Here is a 25843-nt window from a genome sequence, read left to right as displayed (position 1 = left end):
CTTATAGGTCACGGCTTGCGGTCGGGTATCGGTGATGAGCAGGGGTGGTTTGGGTGTTAAAATGGGTGTCAAAGAGCTACAGAGGGTTAGAAGAGAGGAGGGCACTCTGGTAGCAGCCGGTGAAGTCCTCGGCTGGCAGCTGTGTGGGACATCAGGACTGGGTCTGGTCTGCATTTCCACTCGCCGGAGCTCCCTGGCCTCCATGTCTGAAGGAGTAGAAGAAGAAGAAGAAATCACAACATAAGCCCATTTTATCCACACACACATCCGAATGACAGTCTACAACCTGCAATCATTACAGCGGAGAATTAAGAGCTGCCGTGCTGAGCTCTCAAATTTATGAGGATTTATTCATTGAATGTGCAATTGTAGGAAAAGGCAAAGTGGACAGAAAGCCTCGAGGACAGCCGGGGGGGGGGGGGGGCAGACGGACAGATACTTGAACAGACTCCAGAGTGGGAACGGAACGTTAAAGACAAGGAGAACAAAGAGCCGGAGAGAAGAGCATGAGACGACATCAAGAAGGGATCGCGCTCCTCTCTGGGAAAAAGGTGTTCCAATCAGCTAAACCAGCTACTGTTCCTGGCTAAAATTGGAAAAAGAGTCGCGGCATCTTGGCCCTCCGTGACACCTCGTTAAGCCGAGAGCACGACAAGACAGAAGCTCATCGCCCCGTGTTCATGTGGAGGCTCAGTGTCTTGCTTTGTTTGCCATGTTGCACAAGTAATCATGCTGGTTTACATTATGTCCTTTTCCGCAATCACAGAGGGATTTGACATCATGCTGGGAGCCCTCTTGACAAAGCGGGACACTCCAGACCTGCACACACCTCAACGTGGTTGGCTAGAGCCTCAATGACGTGAGCGTGGGTCTACGGCTTCTGTCTTGCGGCGTGCCCTCGGCTTTACCCACGCCCCAATGTGACAGAGTGTCACGTTTGGAAGAGTGTTCTACCTGTCAGGGGGGGAGGGGGGGGCTCAGTGGGCGGTGGACTACAGCAGTGTCATGATAGTCTGGACTCCACAGTCCACAAAGTTCTGGAAACAGGGTATGACATCACAAAATGAGCTGGCTGAGAACAATCTCACAGTGATGCTTTAACAGACACGAGCAGCTGCTGAACAAACATGCTCCCAAAACCCCTGCTGAGAGTGCCGCAAGCAGTCTGTCGATCCTGCCAAGTGCAAACAATCTACTTAGAAACAACAATGAATCCTTGTGTAATCCACTGTACAAATACTTAATTGCTTCAGCCTGTGCACGTGGATTGAGCAGACAGCACCATCTAGTGGTCGATAATAAATACTGGATGTATTCCTACACGACGACCCCAATAGAATATGCAGTTACCTGATTGACAGGCTGTGTCCTCTGGTTTAACATCCAGGGAGCTGGAGGGCACTGTGTGGGCGGGAGGAAGGTCAGAGGTCAAACATACTGTTGATCAACAAACAAACCTAAAGTCATGTCCAACTGAGGAATTGAAGTGGGGGAATCTTAATGTTATACTGTTTGCAGGACCACAGTGCTGTGTGTGTCTGTGTGTGCTACCTGATAAGCGTAGGGGTGTGCGTAGTTCATGGGCATCTGTGGAGCCGCGGCACCTGCGCCATTGGAGTAGGAGTACGGCTGCAAAGGGACACACAGAGAGAAAACACACAACTGTTTGGAAGGAGCTGCAGCTGTTACAATCAGCATAGCATTCTTGTATAACACTGGAGGTGGAGGTCACAGAGACCAGCATCTCTGGGTTTCACTGGTGTTCATGCCTCTGCATTCCTCACAGGGATGTTGATTTCATGCAGCAGCAAAGGAAACATCTATACATATTCATGCTAAAACACTTTTAAATTGCATTAAAGACCACAGGTTTATGATGGTCACTAACTGCATCAGACACACAGGCTCACTAAGCTGCAGTGATACCAGATTAATATAGTACTTTGGTTAAACACTTAAAAATAGACATTAGTGCTTGTAACATGTTGGCAGATATAGGAGGGCAACTGTAGGATTATCGAAATTACCCCAGTACACCAATTCAGTCTGCACATCTTAATGAGCTACCTGGTTGTATGGGGGGCATCCGTTTAACCCCGAGGAGGGCTGTGCCACGCCCCCTCCCATGGACGGGCAAAAGCCCATGTAGAAACACTGGGAGGGAGTGCCTGCCCAAGGCACCTGGCAAACCTGACAGTGCAGCCTGGACCCTGCATGAAGGAGGGAAATAACAGGACAGCGTGAAATACGGCACATGTGGAGCAGTGATCTCTCACTGCCTAACATCCAAATGAACTTGGTCTGTATACGTACGATAGCAACGGCTTTTTGTGATGGCAGGGCCCAGCTTGAGTATCTGACCTTTAAAGGAGATCTCTTGCTGTGAAGACAGACGAGACGTTACCTTAAATCGTTACATAAAAATAAAACTAAAGACAGCTCCACACGCTCTTCTTACCTCAATGAGTGTCGAAATGTTGACATCATCTTTGAAATACACAAACCCGTACCTAGAGAGACAACAAAGTGACTCTCAGGGAAAAACACTCTTACACTATAAAAACAAGATGTCAAAACTCCAAAGAAGTCTATGAAAAAACAAATGCACAATGGACACGTGTGGACATCTGGAGACAACTCACTTTCTGGACGTCCCTCGTGTGTAATTGATTAGTTTTACTTCCTTGACGGCGCCAAACCTGGAGAAGATGTTGCAGAGTTCTCTTTCATCCACCTGCAGGTTCAAACAAATTTAAAGAGTAAAAATGAGGCTGAGCAGATTTGCGATTACATTTCAAGGACACCTAATGGTAACAAAATAAATATGCTTTGAGCTATGATCTGTCCTGTCAGTCTGCATTTCCATATTCATAAGTTCATAATAAATCCGTTCTGGTTCATTGTTACTCACATCCACGTCAATCCCACCAACAAACACCGTGTTGGGAGTCAGCGTGCCCTCAGGAAGGATGTAGCCGTTTGACAGCCTCTGAGCAGGTGACGCATGGCCGGCGCTCATCTTGTCAGCATCCTGAAAGACAAATCCCTTTGGTTTTTGGTCGTCGACAGAGATGAAAGAAGTCACTCTTCCTCATTGCCATTCAGAACTCGTGGCCCTGTGAGGATCTCCACAAGACCTTGTATTATGAAGCGACAATAGTGCACTGATGGGGGCTCACAGTGTATCCATGGGACATTCAGCTCACACTTGTGATGTTGCAACTGATGACGAAATTACTTCTTGATTCAATTACCATCCAAGATATCATATTTTAACTATTTCAGGTAAGTATGAAAAGTTGTTAGTCATTTCGACATCTCAAATGTAAGAATTTGCATATTCTTCTTCTGGTTGTTGCTCTGTATCTCTAACTTTTTGACTTATGTTCAGAGAAAATGAAGGGATGTATTCACAATTAAAGCCAATAAATGAATTGATATTCTTTTAATATATTTTTTAAACCATGACTTGTATCACCAAATTAATTGCAACGGCTAAGGTCAGCTAGAACCTCGCTTTACTCTAAATTAAGTTTAATAACACGGATTATCTGTGATTTTTTTTAGGCTAAAACTAACAAGTGCTAAGCTAACTAGAGTCCACCGCTATAACTATGATAGTCAAGTTTACCTTAACGAGGCTTGGTTGACTTCGACTTTAAATTAGTCATATTTTAGATAGAAGCTAGCTGGAGTAATAACGACATTCATTCGCCAAAGAAACGGCGCGAATGTTAAAGTTTGATAGCCGTGATTAAATCCCTTTGAAACGTGTGCAGTTACCCAAAGCTAACGCTACTATCGGCCAGGGCGCCATTTTCGCCTCACCTAATTTAGCTAACCTGACTTAGTTAGTTAACGCTGTAAAACCACGTAGAATCGAATTAGTTAATGACTTTACACATGCTCGTGTTGATAGAATTGTAACAACACATTATAGCGTCAACAACGCACATTATATCACACTTACCATATCTAAAATCATTAAAACTGACACACACTTGGGAAACACGATTACCAACGCGAAAGATCTGCCTGGTCACCAACGTCACATAGCCGCGCCCACATACGTAAGTAATCAGCCAATCAAATGCTCACCTAGTGCTCACCTAGTTCCCACCTCGTTCATGAAATAAAGTTTTCCGAAATTGATATTAATTCCCTATTCATTTTGCATATTAATTATTTAGTCAAACGTGGAGACATCACCGATCTTTTCTCTGTAAACAACAGAAATAAATAATGGAGGTATTTTGACTTGAACCTGCTCCTCATTTTTTCACACGTTTCATTAGTTATTCATATACTTTTTTATTTTATTTCAAAACATTTAAATGTATACTTTTAGTGAGAGAACTATTTGAATTGGCATATATTTATGTCAAGAGAAAAGTATGAATTATATTCACAAATACGCATTTGATTAATTCCTCAGTTTGTCACAATTTCTTCTCAAAATCAGGTCTATTTCTGATTCTTTGATACCAATAAATAACAGAGACATTTCTTTATTACCGCTCATTTCTGTCACAGATAACCTAAATGGATTTAAATAATAATAATAAATTCTTTTTCGAACATTTCTTTGAAAAATACAAACATATTACTTCTTTTCGTTTTTTGTGTAGGAGTGCTGCTGTAAACTGGTCAACATCGCCATCTACAGGCGGTGTGTTGCTATGGACAGATGAGCTGAGCCCCGTCGGACCTGATTTTGCGTGATGTAGCTTAGTAACGAGGTGTTTGTAGTTACCGCAGCTGATTTACCGCATCAAGTCAGCGCAGTCTGACACGGAACAAACCCAAACATGCCTGAACCGAGGGAATGTTTCTGACAAGGACTACCGACATGTGTTGCTCCTGACCGGAAATGTAATAAACATTGTCACTGCGCTCAGCAATCAATGAAATGCAGGGAACATGATTGAGCAATTTTTTACGTTCCTTTCTCCGCTTTTGTTATTTATATCTTTTTGTTTTGTTTCTCTCCCATATGTAGAAGTCCCTGGCAGAAAGTGGACCAACATGAAACGACGGAAGCAGGTAACTTCAATCTAAATTTACGTGTAAATATCCATTTGTTTATCGATGTAAATCCTTTATACAGACACAGTTTCTCTTTGCTGAAAGATACTGCAAAGCTTAAATTCTATAGATAAACTCATTCTAGGACCTCTCACACAAGTTGTTGTTGTTATGTTCTAATTTGCATACCGCAACAACCATTTAGTTTAGCGAGCAGTATCAACGTTAACGATCTGACGCCATTAGTAGCGCTCTCGCAATATAGCTACCTGACGCCAGAAACATTAATAAATTAACCGAGAGTTTCCGTTTTTACGCCGAAATCTGTTACGTCCTTATAGCAGCACCGGGCACACAGCAAAGGTAATCAAGGAAAGTATTACATCAACGTACATTCCTATATAAAATATCAGTCTGTGTTAAAGGTGCATTAAGCAGATAGATAGATAGAATACAAAACGTACTAAAATCACTGGTCAGGTTCTGGGTACTCTAAAGAGCCATTTTAACCTTTAACAGTATGATGTTTAATTTTAGTTTCTTGCTGAGTGTTGACTTTGTGTTGCATCTTTCAACCACAGATGGAGGATGATCGTCCTGACAACATGGATCAGCCCAAAGGACGCCTCCCGCCTCTGCCCGAAACGCGTAAATCAATGGCTACTGAAATGCCTCAGGTATAAGGTTTGAGATTATAAATCAGCTCTTGCGTCACACGTTTTTACTCCATATTGACACCTTTTCTGTCATTGTCAGACTTTGTTAAGGCATGGAGATTACCCACCCATCCTCCAGAGGAACTCCTTGACTCTGGCAGTTCCCTATAAAGAGCTACGCCACTTCCGCTCCCCCACCGAGTCCATCGGAAACAACTACAACCTCAACGCCCAGCACCTGAAGATCACCAACCTGCAGTGCAAACGTCGCAGTCCGCTCGACTCCTTGGTGGATTCAGCAGCACGTTGTATCCTCTCACTGTCGCTTATATCAACCTGCTGCTCTGTATTCAAGCAAAGAGCAGTTTAGATTGTTGCTTTAATTCAGACTGTGATCTCTGTATGAGTGCTGTGGCAACTTTTCAGAACTGATATCTGATCTTAACGCAGCTTTTAGCACCCAGCCCACCAAAGAGAAGACAAAAAACTTCACCCACAGAACCGTGAATATACATTAATAGCAACATCTTTACATCATACATGAATTGACCTGAGGTGAAAGTGTCATTGTTATTCTCTCATGATGCTCACCTGGACCATCCCTCTCTCCCAGAGACCCTGCCATTGGTGGACTCCGGCCGATGAGCCCTCGACAACAGCTGGGCCTGATTCACAGCCAAGAGGACAAGCTGAGGGCCGGTCAGACGGATCCTAGTGAGAGAGACCTTGAAGCAAGTATCGGTGATTAAACAATGAACTAGTCGTCTGTCCATCAATGTCATTGGAGTGTCCCTGTTTATACATTTGTTGATCTGATTTTTCTCACACAGAGGTATCTGTACTATATCACCACTATTCCCAGTTCTGTGCTGGCCCCTCAGCCAGAAGAGCAGATGACCAAAATCATGAAGCTGCTGCCGCCGGCTGTCTCTGACGAAAGCAGCAAGGAAGTTCAAAACGTGGTGGAGAAACTGCAAGACGAGGTCAAGAAAGAATATGACTTCAGTCTCAAGAAGAGCATAGGTACCAAGCTATGCCTGAATCAATTAAATACGGCATGCTTCGTTGCATTATTGACACTCTTTTGCATTATTGTCCCTTTTGCTGTCCTTTTCTCCATTTCCTTTTTGTTCCTATGTGTTTTGTTTCTCTCCTTATTCCTCGTCAGTGGACTACATTCTTATGGATCCTTCGGAGCATGAGCGTCTGTCCATATCCAGCATCCCCAGGCCCTTTCCCAGGAGTGTGATCCGTGGGCCCGTGCCCTGGGCTGCGAGCTACAAGGAGGCCCACTCCTGGCTGAGCGAACATCTGCTTACCGTCAATTACGTCATGGTGCAACTGCAGACGTCATGGGTAAACAGGTAATGCTGGAAAATACTGTCCCGTACATCCAGCCTGCCTTAGATGGCTACAAGGATCATAAACTATATATCTTTTTGTGCAGGTTCTCATCACTAAGGTTCATCAAACTGCAGGAGCTTTTCTCCTCCAACCTCCCTCTCCCACCGATTGAGTTTGAGCAGCTGATCCAGAGACAGTGTCTAAACACCAGAGAGGAACTGGAGAAGGAGTGAGTGTGTTCCTGTCTCTTAATGCCATTACACACATCAGCCTGGCCCAGACTTAATTATGGCTGTGTGTCTTCAGTTTGCCTTGTCGGTCTTATAACCTGGGGGACCTCTCGTGTTCCATACCTGTCCACTTTGTCATGGCCTTTCAGGTTGCTACTTCACTCAAGAAGTCACTTGAGGATTCTGTTGCAGCCTCTGTTGTGTACCTGTTGTTACTCCTGTTAGCTCATGCATAGCAACACAGCAGGGTTGTCGCCATGCCTGCCTGAAATATGAGCCATTGGATTGTTTTGTTAGCTCTTTTTCATGTTTGAGGTTTGCACTTGCTTAGTTACCATTATTCAGAAGTAGGAAATAATGTCTGGCTTTGTTTTTTATAGGCCTTGAAACTTTAGAGACAGAAATTCTGTGACTATATCCAGCATGCACACGTGGTCATAGTCAACAGATTTTCCTAGAATCCAGACAATCCGGACACATGAATGTGATCAAAACCCTCATGTCCTCCTGATACCTTTGTATTTATGATCATCTTGGTGTTTCAGGTGGCTGCCACACTGTGCATCACTGTTTGTCACCTTCAAGGACCATTGGATGCCCATGGTGCCTTCAGCCAGGATCCACGAGTTCTTCAACTGTATGGCAGCTCTGATGTCATTGCAGCTTCGGAGCATGGTCAGGGATTCATTAGAGGACCTGTTAGAGTTCTTCACCGTACACAAGGTTTGGAGAAGAGTTCCTTATTTTGCCATCGCCGCAAATTCTTCATGCATTCATGGAAACAGCTCTCACTGAAGGCGTTGTCACCTTCTTCCCTGTTGTGTGTCCGTCCAGGATGGTAATGACTATGGGGAGGTGTATGATTCGACGCAGTACGTTATGCCTCAAGTGCTACAGGTGCAGCTGGAAGTGGAGGGGTCCGGCATCGTCTTTAACCCCACTTTACAGGAATGCTGGGAGCTCATATGCAACGCCTTTATGGAAGTCATCGAGAGCTCTCAGAAGCTCCCCAGGGTACAGAACGCACCTTATTTCCCTGCCACTAATGTAACAGAACAGCGCTTGGATTGTTTTATAGTTGTATGTAAGACACATGAGCATCAGCTGTGAATACTGTTGTTTTGGCCAGGTGGAGTGTTTCGTCTTCCCCGATATCAAGAGCGTGTACCTGCGCACGGTCACCAAAGACGAGCCGCTGGTTACAAACCTAATCAGCATCGCAAAGGACATTCACCAGAAGAATACTGTTGGGCCTGACAAGTACTGACACACTTCATTCACATGTCTTTTTCATTATTTAAATTGATGTTGACAACTTTAAACGAATTGAAATATGCCTTTTCAATGTTTAGGTATTTGGTAATGTATGAACAATACACCGGTCTACTGGACAACACAGCAAATCAGGACCTTACAACATTCCTCGAGGAGAAGCACTCATTAGAAGAATTTACCGTGGTAGGTACGGCTTTACACCTACAATCTACACTGTCTACAATGATAATACTCTAGAGTTGTAACTGAACCCCCTTCCCCCGTCGCTTTCATCCTCAGAAAATTGACGTGTTTAATCAGTTGTGGATGGAGGTTGCCACACTGAATGCCAAGGTGCCCCTGTGCCTGCTTTGCCTCTTCGCTGGCCGTCTGAACAGGAATCTGCGTGAAAGCGCTAAAAAACTGAAAGATACAATCATCTCGTACGAGGTGGAGGAGAACCGAGAGCACAACAAGAGGTGAGGGGGGAATCTCTTCCCTTTCTACTGCATAATATGACCATGGCACCTACAAGCTACTTTCCCTCCCCTCTGACAGGATATGTGAGCAGTACGAGCGGATTGCTGAGACCACTCGAGGAATCCCACAGAGCACAGACGAGTTGGTGAGTCTGGACGAGTTCCTCAAGGAGACGGGCGAGGTGACGCTTAATCAGCTGACACAGGAAATCAAGGAAGCGACCGACCGCCTCGTCTTCCTTCTGGATTACGCCACATTCTCCCGTAAGTGAAACCTGGCGTTAGAATCTCGAATGCAGCCGTATGAGCCCAGATAATTATATTAAAGAAAGCCATCTTAATGTTTCGGTTTTCTGTTATCTCCAGCTGATGACGTTAAGCTGAACTCCACTGTTGTCAACTGGCCCAGGCTCATCACAAACGAGCTCGACCAAAGCAAGAACCGTCAAGCCACCAGGAGAACTGTGACCGAGCAGGAGCTGCAGAAGAGGTGACAGGAGAAACACAGTTCACTTACGGGAGATCTGTCTCGCTCGCGTGTCCTTGTCGTTGAAAGCAGTTGAAGTGATTGAAATCTTCTCTTGCCCTTTTTTTAGGATTGTGGAATTTGATCAATCGCTGCAGGATATATTCCAGGAATTAGATGCCTTTAATGTGAAAGACAAGATGAGTGAGATGGAGATCAATGTGCAGATACTCGCTGACATCACTGCCCGGCTGATGGCTGCCATCGCTAATGTAGAGGTAAGAGACGGTGCAGTTTCGTAGGATGTTTCCCTGACAACATTGATTTCCCTCACGACAACAATGCTTTTACATTCACATTTCTTTCTTTTGCGTCACTGTTTCTTTCTGCAGGATATAAACAAAGAGCAGACGTTGCTGGAGTTAGAGCAGACGCAGTTCCCCATGCTGCAAACTCTGATGGAGAAGAAGAGGCCGCACGACGACCTCTGGAACACAGCACTCAACTTCCACCAGAAGTCAGACATCTGGATGAATGGTTGGTATCATATATGGAGACATTAACATTTCTGTCACGCCGACGCTCGCAATGGCATAACCAAGACCCACGGTTCTATATAAGTGGCATTCCTTCCTTTTTGTCGTTTTCCTCTAGGTCGTTTTGACTCTTTGAATGCCTTGGAAATCGCCGATGAGCTGCAGACGATGTTTAAGAATATGCACAAACTGGGCAACGAAATGAACAAATTTCCTGGGCCTCAATCTGTGGCCAAAGCATGTAAGGCCATGACGGACGGCTTCAAGGAAAACATACGCTTGCTGACCGTCCTCAGTAACCCTGGGATGACACAGCGCCACTGGGACCAGGTGGGCTCTTTACCTACATCAGCTGTTTTGCAAAGAAAACAAAGGGATTTTAATTTGAGAAAAAGTTTCCCTGTGTAATCTGTAATATTGTGTTTGTGTGTACAGATTGGTGGTATTGTGGGTTTTGAGGTTGACCCAGAAGTGAACACTTCCTTGAAGAGCATGTTGGCATTGGGAATCGGCGGGTTCGCTAGCGAGTAAGACCATTGACTTTACAGTATGAGGTGGAGTGGGAGCACATACACAGGGACCATCACAGTCCCGCAGCATGAGGTTTCATCCCCATGGCAGCAATGTGTTGTCTTTGTCCTCCCTAGGTTGGATGACGTCGGAGCGAGTGCGAGTAAGGAGTTCTCTCTGGTCAAAGCCCTGGACAAGATGAAATCCGAATGGGCTGATCTCCATTTCACTTTCTCTCCATACAGGGACACTGTATGAATACACAAACAGACACAACATATACAATGAAATACACTTCCATTGTACCTTCTATAATGAAAACCGACATCAACTTACATGAGTTACACACACACTTTGTGCTTGATCTTAGGGAACCAGTGTTGTGTGTTCAGTGGATGACATCCAAATGCTTCTGGACGACCACATCATTAAGACACAGACCATGCGAGGTTCACCTTTCATTAAGCCAATAGAGGCGGAATGTCGGGTAAGTCTCACACACACACACACACTCTCTCTCTCTCTCTCTCTCTCTCTCTCTCTCTCTCTCTCTCTCTCTCTCTCTCTCTCTCTCTCTCTCTCTCTCTCTCTCTCTCTCTCTCTCTCTCTCTCTCTCTCTCTCTCTAATCAGTTACATTCCAACATGTTTCCATGCTTGTTCCTCAGGAATGGGAGGAGAAGCTACAGAGCATGCAGGACATCTTGGACTCCATGTTGACTTGTCAGGCTACGTGGCTCTACCTGGAGCCCATCTTCAGCTCTAAGGACATCATCGCCCAGATGCCCGAGGAGGGTCGCAAGTTTGGCATTGTGGACGGATACTGGAAGAATATCGTGGCTGAGGCGGTGAGGTCATCAGTCGACACTTACTTGTTTTTTTGAAGAGAGTGATTAGAGTTCTCAATGTCCTTATATGTGTGACTACACTGATCCAGGTCAAGGACACGCAAGTGTTAGTGGCTACAGGCCAACACAACATGCTGGGGAGGCTGCAAGAGTCCAACGTATACCTGGAGGACATCCAGAAAGGCCTCAGCACCTACCTGGAGAAGAAGAGGCTTTATTTCGCAAGGTGGCTCAGATTATTTACTCATCAGGGTCTGCAGTCAATATTAGTTTCTCTAGATGTTGTGGTTGTTTCAATTTACTGTGTGTCTTCCTCATCGCTCTAGATTCTTCTTCCTGTCAAACGATGAGCTGCTGGAGATTCTGTCCCAGACCAAGGACCCCCTGTGTGTGCAACCTCACCTCAAAAAGTGCTTTGAGGGCATCGCCAAGCTGGAGTTCACAGAGGACCTGATCATCGTGGGTATGATCAGCTCAGAGAAGGAGGTCGTGCCGTTCACAGAGAAGCTCGATCCCGCCAAAGCCATGGTACGGATCAGACAACACAAACCTGAGCTGTGGACGTTCGTGTGCTTATACTTAGATCTTAAAACACCAATGTGGGTGACTGTTGCCTTTAGGGGATGGTGGAGAAGTGGCTGCTGCAGGTGGAGTCCATTATGCTCGCTAGTGTGCGGGACGTCATCCAACAAGGAGTGGCTCAGTATGTAGAGGTATTCACTGTTTTGTTATCCTCATACAGAAAAACTATACCAACACAAATCCTCCTGTCAGTGGCTTCACATGTGTAAATGATGTGTGTGTTCTTGTCTCTTCATGTCTTCCTGTAGTTGCCCAGGAATAAGTGGGTGTTGCAATGGCCCGGCCAAGTTGTCATTTGTGCTTCCTCCATCTTTTGGACGAGTGAAGTGTCTGAATCCATTGAATCCAACACCCTTCCTGTCAGTCTTCACACGCTCCCACGCCATATTCTATAGATTCCCACTCAAAACAAGATATAATGCCTAATCATTTCACTGCATAACCTGTGTTCTAACATTTGTTTATCCGTTTCCACTCGCAGGCCTATTTGGATAAGTGTAATGCTCAGATCGCTGACATTGTGGAGTTGGTACGTAGCAAACTGCCCGACAGCGCACGGAAGACTCTGGGTGCTCTAACCGTCATCGACGTTCATGGTAATTGTCCAAATCCTTAACAGTTATAAGAATCTCCTCGGCCTCGACTGCCGCCGCGTCCCGATTAGGAATTCTTGACAAAAATGGTTGTATTCCCCTCCCGTAGCTCGAGATGTTGTGTCCCAGCTGGCGGATGCTGGCATCTCCTCGCTAAACGACTTTGACTGGACGTCTCAGCTGCGTTACTTCTGGGAGGGCGGAGAGGTGATGATACGCATGATCACGACCTCCTTGAAGTACGGCTACGAATATCTGGGAAACTCCGATCGACTTGTCATCACGCCGCTGACCGATCGCTGCTACAGGTACGTCAACCAGAGAAGAGAAGTACGGCTGGAAACTAGGATTCGGAGCATTAGCACATGATGATGATGATGTTTTGAAGCTGCTTGATCATTTCAGTCAGTATAATCAATATGTGCTACACCAGGACTCTGATGGGGGCTTTGAAATTGAACTTGGGTGGAGCTCCTGAGGGTCCTGCAGGAACTGGCAAGACTGAGACCACAAAGGATCTGGCTAAGGCCTTGGCTAAACAGGTAACAGCGACCCAAGCCTGCATTTCCAGAGCGTTTAATTGTTCTTCTTAATCAGGCATTCAAGCAGCTATTTGTTTTGTCCCAGTGTGTGGTATTCAACTGCTCTGATGGTCTGGACTACAAAGCCATGAGTAAGTTCTTCAAAGGTCTGGCTCAGTCTGGAGCGTGGGCCTGCTTTGATGAGTTCAACCGCATTGAGGTGAGCGATGCTTTTAGTTACCCGATAAGTTACTCTCTAGATGGGCCACAGTGACGCTTTTGTGCCAACTGTGTGAGTGCGCGTGTGTGTGTGTGTGTGTGTCACAGGTGGAGGTACTCTCCGTGGTGGCTCAGCAGATCCTCAGCATACAACAGGCCATCGCCAGAGATATGGTGACATTCTTGTTTGAGGGAACAGAGCTGCGTCTCAACCCGACCTGCAATGTGTTCATCACCATGAACCCCGGTTACGCCGGCAGGGCGGAGCTCCCTGACAACCTGAAGGTGCACCACTGTAAAAGAAATCATATATAAATAGACATCCCCCAACGGACCAGAATCTGATGGAGAAGTGTTCGTCTTGTCTTGTAGGCTCTTTTCCGTTCAGTGGCCATGATGGTACCAGACTACGGCCTCATCAGTGAGATCTCTCTGTACTCGTTTGGCTTCATTGACTCTCGCAGGTACATGGAAATAACCTCAGGCTCAGATTCAGCTTGAGTAGTTAGATAAACATTGTTCTTGCCCGTGTACATAAGTAAAGCCTCTCGTCCCGTGTTGACCCGACAGTCTGGCCCAGAAGATTGTGGCCACCTACCGGCTGTGCTCGGAGCAGCTGTCCTCCCAGCACCACTATGACTACGGTATGAGAGCTGTCAAGTCTGTGCTGACTGCGGCGCAAAACCTGAAGCAGAAGTACCCCGTGGAGAACGAGAGCGTGCTGTTGCTCAGGGCGCTGATGGACGTCAACTTGGCTAAGTTCCTCGCCCAGGATGTTCCATTGTTCGAGGTGACAAACGCGGGACCGTCCCTCAATTTGACCTACTTATTTGTTTCCTGTGTCTTTCCCGCTTGTTCACTGCAGCTGTCTCTCTTGTTCCCCACAGGGCATCATCTCAGATTTATTCCCTGGAGTTGTCCTTCCCGAACAAGACTACGATGATCTATTCAAGGCTCTCAGAGACAACATTGCTAAGTTCAAACTCCAGCCTGTCCCGTGGTTCATTGGCAAAATCATCCAGGTATTAAAAATTATTAAAGATATCCAGTCAAAATATTCACTCAAGGCGAAATCCATCACGATTTAGGAATTCAACCTGTGTCATTGTGTATAGATTTACGAGATGATGTTGATCCGTCACGGCTTCATGATAATAGGAGAGCCTCTAGGGGGAAAGACCTCAGCCTATCAGGTCCTCGCTGCTGCCCTTGGAGCCCTTCGTAAAGGTAAACGTCTTCAATTATTCATTCATAGGCGATGAACTACAGTGAGAGATGTGGTTTTGTTTCTGATTAGCATAAAGCTCTGTGCTCTCTTCTTCCCTATAAGCTGACCTGATGAATGAGACGGCGGTCAACTACCGCATCATCAACCCCAAGGCCATCACTATGGGCCAGCTGTACGGTCAGTCAGATCCAGTCAGCCAGGAGTGGTCAGACGGTGTCCTGGCCACCGCCTTCAAGGAGCAGGCGTCGTCTACCTCGGAGAATCGCCAGTGGATCTTATTTGATGGGCCCGTCGATGCTGTCTGGATTGAGAACATGAACACTGTGCTGGATGATAACAAGAAGGTACTCCAGGTTACCACACAGAAACTCAGGAGTTACAACACAGTGTATAATAGTGACGGGATGACATTTCTCTTCTCTTCTCTTCTCTTCCCTTCTCTTCTCTTCTCTTCTCTTCTCTTCTCTTCTCTTCTCTTCTATTGTATTGTATTCTATTCTTCTATTTCTGCCTTTTGAAACCAGCATGGGTGTATTTATTGAAACAGAATACATACCACAGATTATTAAAAGCAATCTATGTATCAGGGTCAAACATTCTGGGGTTCTGTAAATGAAAGAAATGAGACGAATGACGGTTCCTCTCTGTTGCCCTCTGCTGATATCTGGTTTGTTTCAAGCTTTGCCTGATGAGCGGTGAGATCATCCAGATGAGTTCCAGAATGAGTCTGATCTTTGAACCCGCCGACCTGGAACAAGCCTCACCGGCTACTGTCAGCAGGTAGGCGACTTGGCGTCAATTTGAGGGGATTACAACAACAACAACAACAACAACTCGCTTCAACTTGGTTCACTGAGTGCAACCTTCTTCCCTGAAGGTGCGGTATGATCTACATGGAGCCGCAGCAGCTGGGTTGGCTTCCTCTCAGAGACTCTTACATGGACACTCTGCCTGCAACTCTGGACAAAGAACAAAGAAAGTTGGTGAGATTAGAAATTCAGGCTCATTTCAGCATCACTTTAATGCCCTCAAGTTGTGGTTCGTCAATGTACGTATATGCTTGTTTGCTCTTATGTCCCATAGGTAAAGACTTTGTTTGACTGGCTCATTCAGCCGTGTTTGAACTTTATCAACCAGGAGTGTTTGTTTGTGGTGCCGACATCTCCCACCCACTTGGCCTACAGTATGATGAGGCTGTACACCTGCCTGATGGGTCAGTGAAGAAGGACATTCATTATTAATCAAATAATTACTTGACATGATTGCGAGTGTTGAATATTCTTCTTTGGATACAGATGAAATTGCTGCCTCAGGAACAAATAATCAAGAGGGGTTGTCCGGCAAGAAGATCACTCTGTGGCTACAAGGCCTGTTCCTATTTGCTGTAGTGTGGACTGTGGGCGGAACCATCAACGGGGACGGTCGGAAGAAGTTTGACGTCTTCTTTCGCAATCTCATCACGGGCACGGACGCTGAGAACCCTCGTCCGAAGATCGTCACACTCGACAAGAACAATCTTTTCCCTAAGAGAGGTGATCAGTTAATAACAATGTATATTTGAGCTTGAATTGGGGCTTGAACGTTTTCAACCCGACCTGATCTTGAGACCCGAGACATTTGGTTATCCAATCAGAGCCTGATCGTAGTCAAGAGTCCTAAACCAGCATGACACAGCTGAGAGATTTAAATTACTACTTCCTGTTTTGCAGGCGTCGTTTATGACTACTACTTTGACAAGAAGGAAGCTGGAGAGTGGAGGGTATGGACTGATAGCATCGATGCCGCGTCTGCTGCAATCCCCGACAAAGCTAAAGTGAGTGGGTTGATTGACAGGTTTATTTAGCCAACACGGATGGTCCTCAATCACGCTTTTCCCCCCCTTTTGTTCCCAGGTGTCAGACCTCATCATCTCCACCTTAGAGACTGCGCGTCAGCTGTTCTTCCTCAAAACTTACCTGAGCCATGAGATCCCCATGCTGTTCGTGGGGCCCACTGGCACAGGGAAGTCTCTCATCAACAACAGCTTCTTAGTTAAACTCCCCAAGGAGAAGTACACACCAAACATCCTTAACTTCTCAGCCCGGACCTCAGCCAATCAGACCCAAGACATCATCATGGCCAAGCTGGACCGCAGAAGGAAGGGAATGTTTGGACCCCCACCTGGAAAGAAGTGTGTCCTCTATGTCGGTAAGATCTGTGTAAACTACGCTCTCATACTCATGGGTTGTGGCTCATAATTGTGTACCTTTCACAAACACGTTGGTGTTTATTGTCTGTCCTGCATAGATGATATGAACATGCCAGCTAAGGAGATCTATGGCGCCCAGCCCCCCATTGAGCTGCTGAGGCAATTGCTGGACCACCACCACTGGTATGACAAGGACACCTCCAGATTGAACATAGAGGATGTGCTGTTTATGTCAGCAATGGCGCCTCCTGGTGGCGCAAGGAGTGACCTTACAGGTACTTCAAAAGAAACTCGACTTACTGGTGATATCTTGATATGTATGATGTATATTGTAAATAACAAAATGTTTGAAATGCCAGGCCGCTTCACACGCCACTTGAACATCATCTCAATCGATTCCTTTGATGAGGAAACACTGACCAAGATATTCTGCTCCATTACTGACTGGCACTTCAAGACTGGGTTTGACAGCAGTTTCACCAGGTAATTTGACAAATACGTCTTTGAAGGCGATACAGTCGGGGAGTTTACGTTCTTTTCGTCAGGGGAACTTGTTTTGTCTTACACACCCTAGGCTAGGCAAGATCATGGTCCAGGCCACCATGGCTGTCTATAACGATGCCATGGACATCTTTCTTCCCACGCCAACTAAGTCCCATTACATCTTCAACCTGAGGGACTTTGCTCGAGTGATACGAGGTGTACTTCTGGCTCCCAACACACACTTAAAGGTAAAAAGTGGAAAGAGCAGTGGGATATATGATTCACCAGCGCCCAATGTACGGTATTGATGTTGATGAGTATGTGTGATTATCATTCATGTCAGGAGGGCGACAAACTGATCCGTCTGTGGATTCATGAGGTCTACCGCGTTTTCTCTGATCGCCTCATTGAGCAAGCGGACAAGGATAAATTCTTCAATATTGTGACTGCAAGAACTTCAGACTACTTTGAGAAGACTATTGATCAGGTAACTACAGTACACACACACACACACACACACACACACACACACACACACACACACACACACACACACACACACACACACACACACTTTTTCAGTAAAGGCCAAAGATCATGTTCGGACTTTCATCTTAGCTGGTTAACAACATTGCAGTCATATATTTTTTTCTTCAAACAATAAAACTCTGGTTCTGGAGGCGGCAGCGTTAAGAGTCGATGCCCCTGGGGTTAATCCTGTCTTCTTTTCTCCCAGATCCTGGAGCATCTGACCCCAGATGGAAAGGTAGTGGACGAACACATCCGTAACTTGTTCTTTGGTGACTATGAAAACCCTGGTGGTGACAAGGCCTACAATGAGATCACAGACATGTCTGCGTTGCGAGGCGTAATGGAGTTCTACCTGGAGGACTACAACAACTGCAGCAAGGCACCCATGTCCCTTGTGATGTTCAATTTTGCCGTTGAACACATTTCCCGCATCTGCCGCGTCCTGAAACAAGACAACGGTCACCTTTTGCTGGTGGGCATCGGTGGCTCAGGGCGCCAGAGTGCCACTAAGATAGCCGCCTACATCAACGATTACGTTCTGTTCCAGATTGAACTGACCAAGAGCTATAGCATGTCAGACTGGCGTGACGACGTAAAGCGGGTGATGCTTAAAGCCGGCACTGAGGGCAAGTGCCTGGTGTTCCTCTTAAATGACAGCCAAATTAAGACGGAGTCCATGGTGGAGGACATGAGCATGCTGCTGAACACCGGGGATGTGCCTAATATCTTCCCTAATGATGAACGTGCTGACATCATTGAGAAAATGCAGACCGTTGCCCAGCTTGAGTGCAAAAAAATCGATCCCACTCCGCTGTCCATGTACAACTTCTTCATCGACCGTGTCAAGGCCAACCTTCACATCGTGCTCGGTTCGTATCTTTGATTGTCTTCTTCAGATTAAGATTCTTTTGTGGTTATTCACAACGTATGGTTTCTATATAAACATTGATTGTTTTTCATTCAACAGCCATGAGTCCCATCGGTGATGCATTCAGGAACCGACTGAGGATGTTTCCCTCCCTTATCAACTGCTGCACCATTGACTGGTTCCATGCTTGGCCAAAGGATGCTTTGGAAATGGTGGCTCAGAAGTTTTTAGAGGATGTGGAGATGGAGAGTGACATCAGATTTCAGTAAGGAGGAAGAGAGTGCACAGTAGTGTTGTGTGTTATTTTGTGTCATAGTGTCCAATAATCCTTTGTGTCATGCCTTGATTTTCTATATATTGCTTCTGTTTTATGTGATCTCAGGGTTGTGGAGTTGTGCAAGACCTTCCAAACAAGTGTCAGTGACATGTCAGAGAATTATTTCACCACACTAAGGAGACACAACTATGTCACCCCCACCTCCTACCTTGAACTCATCCTCACCTTCAAGAGTCTACTGAACGTCAAGAGAAATGAGGTGGACTTAGCGAGGAACCGCTACATCATCGGTCTGGAAAAACTGGAGAATGCCGCAGCTCAGGTTATGTGACATCGACAGGCCAAACATCTCCTAACGTCAAGAGACGGAACCTCGTGGCTGTGTCTGAATGAACAATGCACTAATGCTTGGGTGGTCGTCTTCTTACAAACTGTATCCACAGGTGTCGGTGATGCAGGAGGAGATAACAGCCTTCCAGCCAGTGCTCATCGAGAAATCAGCTGAGACGGATAAGATGATGGCTCAGATGGAGCTGGAAACAGTGGAAGTGGACGCCAAAAAAGAACTCGTCTCCGCTGATGAGAAAGTGGCCAATGATGCAGCAGCTGCATCTCAAGCCATAAAGGTATCACACCCTACAAACTGTTCTTTGCTTTGACTTGTTTGCCTGTGATTCTGATTGTCCTCTACGCTGTTTTTGCCTCTCAGGAAGAGTGTGAGGGGGACCTGGCAGAGGCGATGCCCGCACTGGATGCTGCACTGTCAGCCCTGGACACACTGAAACCCTCAGACATTACAGTTGTTAAATCCATGCAGAACCCCCCAGGTCTAGTCAAACTGGTCATGGAGGCCATCTGCATCATGAAGTCAATCAAACCAGAGAGAAAACCTGATCCTAAGGGTTCAGGTAAGCTCAGAGGTTTAAAAGGAACCATCAATGTTGATTGTACACAAAAAGTATAATAGTGTAACTTGTACATATTTGTGTCTCAGGTAAAATGGTTGAGGACTACTGGGGTCCCTCTAAGAAGCTCTTGGCAGACTTGAGATTTCTGGAAAGCCTTAAGGCCTATGACAAAGACAACATCCCCGGCTCCAGCATCAAGAAAATCCGAGAGAAGTTTATTGACAACCCAGACTTCCATCCCTCCATCATCAAGAACGTCTCCTCCGCTTGTGAGGGCCTCTGCAAGTGGGTGCGGGCCATGGAGGTGTACGAGCGTGTGGCCAAAGTGGTGGCCCCCAAGAAGGAGAAGCTAAAGGGGGCCGAATCTGAGCTGGCGGTGCAGATGGAAATGTTGGTGGTGAAGAGAGCAGAGCTGAAAACCGTCATGGACAGAGTACAAACCCTCAAGGACAATTTGCAAGCCGCGATTGACGAGAAATCGGGGCTGGAGGCCAAAATTGAATTGTGCTCTCAGAAGCTAGAAAGGGCTGAGAAGCTGATTGGAGGACTGGGTGGAGAGAAGGACAGGTGGACAGAGGCTGCTGAACAACTATTAGTCAGGTACGTTCTTCTTGTTCTTGTTCTTGTTCTTGTTCTTGTTCTTCTTCTTCTTCTTCTTCTTCTTCTCCTTCTCCTTCTCCTTCTTCTCCTCCATCACCTTTCTTACTTGGATGCCTTTGAATATTCTGTGTTTCCCTTGCAGATACACCAACCTGACAGGTGACATACTCCTCTCCTCTGGGACGGTTTCTTACCTCGGGGCATTTACAGTGGACTATCGTGTGGAGTGCCAGATAAAGTGGCACAAACTCTGCCAAGACAAGAAGATCCCCTGTTCTGATGACTTCACCCTGAGCAACACTCTGGGGAACCAGGTGGCCATCAGGGCGTGGCAGATCGCCGGTCTTCCCGTAGACTCTTTCTCCACTGACAATGGTATAATTGTGTTCAATTCCCGTCGTTGGCCCCTAATGATCGACCCTCAAGGCCAAGCCAACAAGTGGATCAAGAACATGGAGAAGGCGAATAAGCTCAGCATCATCAAATTGACAGACGAAAGCTACATGAGAACTTTAGAGACTTCCATCCAGTTTGGATACCCAGTCCTCCTGGAGAACATTGCAGAGGAGCTTGACGCAGTGCTGGAGCCCGTGTTGCTGAAGCAGACCTTCAGACAGGGCGGGGTGGAATACATCAAACTGGGAGAGAACATTGTGGAATATTGTCAAGGATTTTTGCTCTACATGACTACCGGGCTGAGGAATCCTCACTACCTCCCGGAAGTGGCTGTCAAAGTCTGCCTGCTGAATTTCATGATCACTCCTCAGGGCTTACAGGACCAGCTGTTGGGCATCGTAGCAGCCAAGGAGAAACCCGAGCTGGAGGAGAAGAAAAACGAACTCATCGTGGAGAGCGCCAAAAACAACAAGCAGCTCAAGGAGATTGAGGATGAGATCCTGCGTGTGCTGTCCACCTCAGAGGGGGACATCTTGGAGGATGAGACAGCTATTGAGATCTTGTCCAACTCCAAGATTCTTTCTGAGGACATCTCAGAGAAGCAGAAAATCGCCAGTATCACTGAGAAAGAGATCGACGATACTCGCACTGGCTACCGTCCTGTGGCTGAGGACTCCTCCATCTTGTTCTTCTGCATCTCCGAACTTGTCAACATCGATCCCATGTACCAGTACTCTCTGACCTGGTTCATCAACCTCTACCTGTTTTCTATCGCCAATAGCGAAATGAGCGATGATGTGCTGGTGAGGAGCAAGAACATTGTCGAGCACTTCACCATGGGCATCTACAACAACGTGTGCAGATCTCTTTTTGAAAAGGATAAGCTGCTCTTCTCACTGTTGCTCACCATAGGCATCATGCAGGGCAAAGACCTGGTGGACGACCAAGTGTGGCGCTTCCTCCTCACGGGCGGCATCGCTTTGGATAACCCTTACGAGAACCCTGCCCCCGCCTGGCTCTCCACCAAGTCTTGGTCTGAGATCGTGAGGTCTTCTGACCTTCCCAACTTGAACGGGTTCTATCTGCACGTCCAAAGCAACATCTCGGACTGGAAGAAGGTCTACGACTCGGGGAGGCCACAGGAAGAGACGCTGCCTGACGAGTGGGGGGCAGTGAAGGGGATGGATCGCTTGGTCCTGATCCGGTGCCTGAGGCCGGATAAACTGGTCCCGGCGGTACAGACGTTCATAGTGGATAACATGGGACAGTCGTACATCGAGCCGCCCACCTTTGACCTGGGGAAGAGTTACAACGACTCCAACTGCTGCTCTCCTCTCATCTTTGTGTTGTCACCAGGATCTGATCCAACTGCAGGTGGGAAATCAGAAACGCACTTCCTGTTGAAGAGCTCAGGGCACATTTACATCCATCAATGAGTTTGTTTCATCAAAGAGAGAAACAAAGCCGACATTACCCTGTTTCTAACTTATTTGACTGTAAAGAACTAAGACATTTTCCCTTCAGGGCTTTAACAAAGTACTTACAATTTTCCTTCAGGTCTGCTTAGGTTTGCCGATGACAACAAAATGGGGGGAGGTAAGACCCAAACCATCTCGCTCGGGCAGGGACAGGGGCCCATCGCAGCCGTGATGATCGACACCGCTCTCAAAGACGGCACCTGGGTGGTGCTGCAGAACTGCCATCTGGCCACCAGCTGGATGCCGGCACTGGAGAGGATCTGTGAGGAAACCATCATACCGGAGAACACACACCCCACTTTTAGGTAACACATTCAAGAAACAACACTCTTGAGACTCTTCCTTCCATCAGCATGGACACCATTAAGAATCTGTGCTCCCATCCCCCTCCTTAGGTTGTGGTTAACCAGTTACCCGTCGGATAAGTTCCCAGCCAGCATCCTGCAGAACGGGGTGAAGATGACCAACGAGCCTCCCAAAGGAATAAGAGCCAACCTGCTGCGCTCCTACTTGAGTGACCCCATATCTGACCCCGAGTTCTTTGAAAGCTCCAAGAAGCCGGTTGTCTGGCAGAAGCTCCTGTTCGGCCTCACCTTCTTCCACGCGCTCGTGCAGGAGAGGAGGAACTTCGGTCCTCTGGGTGAGACTTCGAATGAATTTGGTGTCTCATCTTCTATGTTGCCCCCATGTGTGTAACTAAACCTTTTTTTCTGGATTCTGTCGTCGTCGTCAGGCTGGAATATCCCCTATGAGTTTAATGAGTCTGACCTGAGGATCAGTATGAGACAGATCCAGATGTTCTTGGATGAATATGAGGAGGTTCCATTTGAGGCCCTCAACTATCTTACAGGTTCATTACACAAATGTTCCCCTGAATCTTAAGACAATTTCATTTGGGTCCTTTGAGGGTCTTAAGGGATGAAAATAATAATGAAGCGTCACTCATTTTCTCCCGTAATTCTGTTTTGGGCGATCCTATTCTGTCCTCTGTCCTCAGGTGAGTGCAACTACGGCGGCAGGGTGACAGACGACAAAGACCGCCGTCTGCTCCTGTCTCTGCTGTCCATCTTCTACAGTCGGGACTTAGTGGAGCAGGAGCGCTACCTGCTGTGCGAGGGAGATCTGTACGCTGTCCCTGCTCCCGGAGCCCATCAGGTACTGTTACGGCCTCTGTAAACACCCTCATATCCACTGTTATCGCTCGTCACGTTACATCACAGCGTCATCAGTCAACTCGCTTTAATGACAAGTAAACCTACAATTCCCCTTTTTCTGTTTGGCTCCAGAACTTTGTGGACTACATTCGGAGTCTCCCCATCGCTGCAGACCCGTGCGTGTTTGGGCTTCATAGCAACGCCGACATCACCAAGGATAATCAAGAGACCAATCAGCTGCTGGATGGAGTGCTGCTCACTCTGCCCAGGCAGTCTGGAGGCGGGGCTAAATCCCCTCAGGTTTGTTTGCGGGGCCTTAGAAGCGTAGAAGCCTTAGAATCATATTTTGATGCTTTCATGCAAGCGCCATGTTCTTCTTCTGTGCGTGTCGTAGGAAGTGGTAGATGAGCTCGCGGAGGATATCTTGTCAAAGCTCCCGGAAGACTTTGACGTCGAAGAGATAATGGTGAAATACCCGGTCTTGTATGAGGACTCTATGAATACAGTTTTGAGACAGGAAGTCATCCGCTTCAACAGGTAACAATATTAATAACCACCGGCCTAACGTACTGTGCAACTATTACTTCATCACATTTGTTCCCCCCCTTCCCCCTCCCCCTCCCCCTCTCCCCCTCCTTGCCAGACTCACACCGGTGGTCCGTGTCAGCTTGGTGAACATACGCAAGGCTATAAAGGGTCTGATCGTGATGTCCAATGAGCTGGAGGACGTCTACAACAGCATGCTGGTGGGTAAGGTGCCCGCTATGTGGGCATCCAAGTCCTACCCCTCCCTCAAGCCACTAGGGAGCTACGTGACGGATCTCTTAGCCAGGCTGCAGTTCCTTCAAGTAAGAAGTGGAAGGTGGAACATAAGCAATCATGTTCTTAAGTATTTACCTCCAAATCAATTTGTTCTGAGTACCAGAATAACTGTATGTGCTGTGATGTGTGTTCTGACAGGACTGGATCGATGTCGGCCCGCCTGTAGTCTTCTGGGTCTCTGGCTTCTACTTCACTCAGTCGTTTCTCACAGGGGTGTCTCAGAATTTTGCCAGGAAGTACAAAGTCCCCATCGACTACATCGGCTTTGAATTTGACGTACGTGGCGGACATTTTGTACCTCTGTGCGTGTTTGCTTACGTGTACCTTTTTAGAGTTCTGATATTCATATTTTCCTTTGCTTTTCAGGTAACTAAACACGAGAACAATATAGAGGAGAAGCCGGAGGACGGGGCTTATATCAAGGGTCTTTTCCTTGAGGGGGCGCGCTGGGACAGGGAGAGGATGGCCATCGGAGAATCCCTCCCAAAGATCCTGTTTGACACTTTGCCCATCATCAAGCTGGTGCCCGGTGAAATGTCCAAGTTTAAGCATGAAAACATTTACGTGTGTCCCGTTTACAAAACCAGCGCTCGGAGAGGGACCTTGTCCACCACGGGACACTCCACCAACTATGTCATGAACATCGAGCTGCCCTCAGAAAATCCACAAAAACACTGGATTAACCGCGGGGTGGCCTGCCTCTCCCAGCTCAATGATTAAGATAATAGCTAAAGTCATGTATTTGTGTTTATTACCCAGAAATAAAATAGATGCTCATCAATATAGCTCTCTGATTGGTTGAAGATAATTGGCTGTACATTGCACGCATAAGTAATAAACAAATGTGACTGCATGAGGATGATGCATTTCTTCGGTTTGTCTTAAAGAGTCATTAAAGCAGCTATTTGTTTACCAGACTAAAACAGAGCTCCACCAGAGTTCATGAGCCATTATAGAGGATTTGCTTCCATCTAGTGGCGGATTGATTCACTACAAGTTCCAGCCACAGTTTAACTTTAAGTACTTTATGTTGCCATTTGGTGGCGCTAGCTGAATGTAAACGATCCTGAGCCCATTACATAATTGTATTACAATGCATTTGAATAAGAAATACAAAATACACCTGTAGTGAATGAGTCAAAATCATATACATATAGAAAATCGAAACCTTAATTTCACCGCTTATGAAGTGAAATTTGTTTGTTGGTCATGCAAATAAATATGTAAAGGAACTGCAACTGAAACCAAGAGCCGACTGAAGCTCGGGAGTCTGAGTAAATAGAGGATGCAAAAAGATTCCAACGGGTCTGATCAGTCTCTGTCTCTGTCATATACCTTTAAAGAGTTAAAAAAAAAAAAGTATCCATATTCATAAGGTTATGACTCTGCATGTTCTGTATTCATGTCATAGTCGCATCCACACTCAGTCCTCTTGACTTTGAGGCTGTTTGGGGAACCAAGCGCTGACAAATCCAGCAGAGAATGAGGCAAAAATGTTAGGAAGAGAATTTTGAAATTACGAAATAAATTGAATTTAAACATATTTCGAGTCAAGTGACATCTTAAAATATAACAAGTGACAGAAACACGGATAGAAAACAATCCTGAATGAGGGTTGGAGATGTGATGAACCGCAGGAGGCGCCACGC

At 46.4% G+C, this 25843-nt stretch overlaps 2 protein-coding genes across 2 annotated transcripts; one reads left to right on the top strand and one right to left on the bottom strand.

Moving 5' to 3' along the window:
* Positions 1–992: 992 nt before the first annotated feature.
* Positions 993–3019, bottom strand: dazl (deleted in azoospermia-like). Its single transcript, XM_076149742.1, has 8 exons — positions 2912–3019; positions 2643–2734; positions 2459–2510; positions 2314–2380; positions 2068–2210; positions 1552–1629; positions 1351–1401; positions 993–1037 (listed from the first exon to the last, which is right to left on the bottom strand). The coding sequence occupies exons 1-8, from the start codon at positions 3017–3019 to the stop codon at positions 993–995; spliced, it is 636 nt and encodes a 211-aa protein (XP_076005857.1).
* Positions 3020–5630: 2611 nt separating this feature from the next.
* LOC143000431 (dynein axonemal heavy chain 3-like) lies at positions 5631–24914 on the top strand. The gene is made up of 60 exons (XM_076149741.1): positions 5631–5702; positions 5782–6002; positions 6295–6412; positions 6512–6704; positions 6850–7045; positions 7129–7254; positions 7801–7978; positions 8090–8269; positions 8385–8515; positions 8608–8713; positions 8810–8988; positions 9068–9252; positions 9355–9478; positions 9585–9732; positions 9847–9991; positions 10109–10320; positions 10426–10517; positions 10638–10752; positions 10871–10987; positions 11167–11346; positions 11436–11572; positions 11673–11874; positions 11967–12059; positions 12177–12287; positions 12410–12524; positions 12631–12829; positions 12955–13063; positions 13149–13262; positions 13370–13546; positions 13634–13725; positions 13832–14051; positions 14149–14283; positions 14377–14488; positions 14592–14833; positions 15169–15269; positions 15367–15472; positions 15573–15702; positions 15785–16021; positions 16199–16302; positions 16382–16676; positions 16776–16952; positions 17037–17160; positions 17252–17408; positions 17504–17647; positions 17897–18560; positions 18659–18824; positions 18942–19158; positions 19280–19462; positions 19546–19744; positions 19831–20344; positions 20487–22114; positions 22298–22523; positions 22614–22858; positions 22952–23068; positions 23216–23373; positions 23505–23672; positions 23767–23909; positions 24016–24220; positions 24333–24470; positions 24561–24914. Exons 1-60 carry the CDS (start codon positions 5631–5633, stop codon positions 24912–24914), a joined length of 11976 nt encoding a protein of 3991 aa, XP_076005856.1.
* Positions 24915–25843: the final 929 nt, after the last annotated feature.

This window comes from Genypterus blacodes, unplaced genomic scaffold (genome assembly GCF_046128005.1).
Source record: "Genypterus blacodes isolate CSIRO-AG114 ecotype Tasmania unplaced genomic scaffold, CSIRO-AGI_Gbla_v1 ptg000048l_1, whole genome shotgun sequence".
In the NCBI taxonomy this organism is placed as follows: domain Eukaryota; kingdom Metazoa; phylum Chordata; class Actinopteri; order Ophidiiformes; family Ophidiidae; genus Genypterus; species Genypterus blacodes.
Note: the sequence above shows the minus strand (reverse complement) of the source record. Positions and strands in the feature narration are given on the sequence as shown.

Bases quoted from the DNA above. Each gene is read 5' to 3' on its own strand.
- dazl (XM_076149742.1), bottom strand. From the start codon at position 3,019: ATGAGCGCCGGCCATGCGTCACCTGCTCAGAGGCTGTCAAACGGCTAC. The intron at 2,735-2,911 runs GTGAGTAACAAT...TTGAACCTGCAG, and splicing joins TTGGTGGGATTGACGTGGAT to GTGGATGAAAGAGAACTCTG. The intron at 1,402-1,551 runs GTAGCACACACA...CCGCCCACACAG, and splicing joins CACACCCCTACGCTTATCAG to TGCCCTCCAGCTCCCTGGAT.
- LOC143000431 (XM_076149741.1), top strand. From the start codon at position 5,631: ATGGATCAGCCCAAAGGACGCCTCCCGCCTCTGCCCGAAACGCGTAAA. The intron at 7,979-8,089 runs GTTTGGAGAAGA...GTGTCCGTCCAG, and splicing joins AGTTCTTCACCGTACACAAG to GATGGTAATGACTATGGGGA. The intron at 18,561-18,658 runs GTTCGTATCTTT...TTCATTCAACAG, and splicing joins CAACCTTCACATCGTGCTCG to CCATGAGTCCCATCGGTGAT.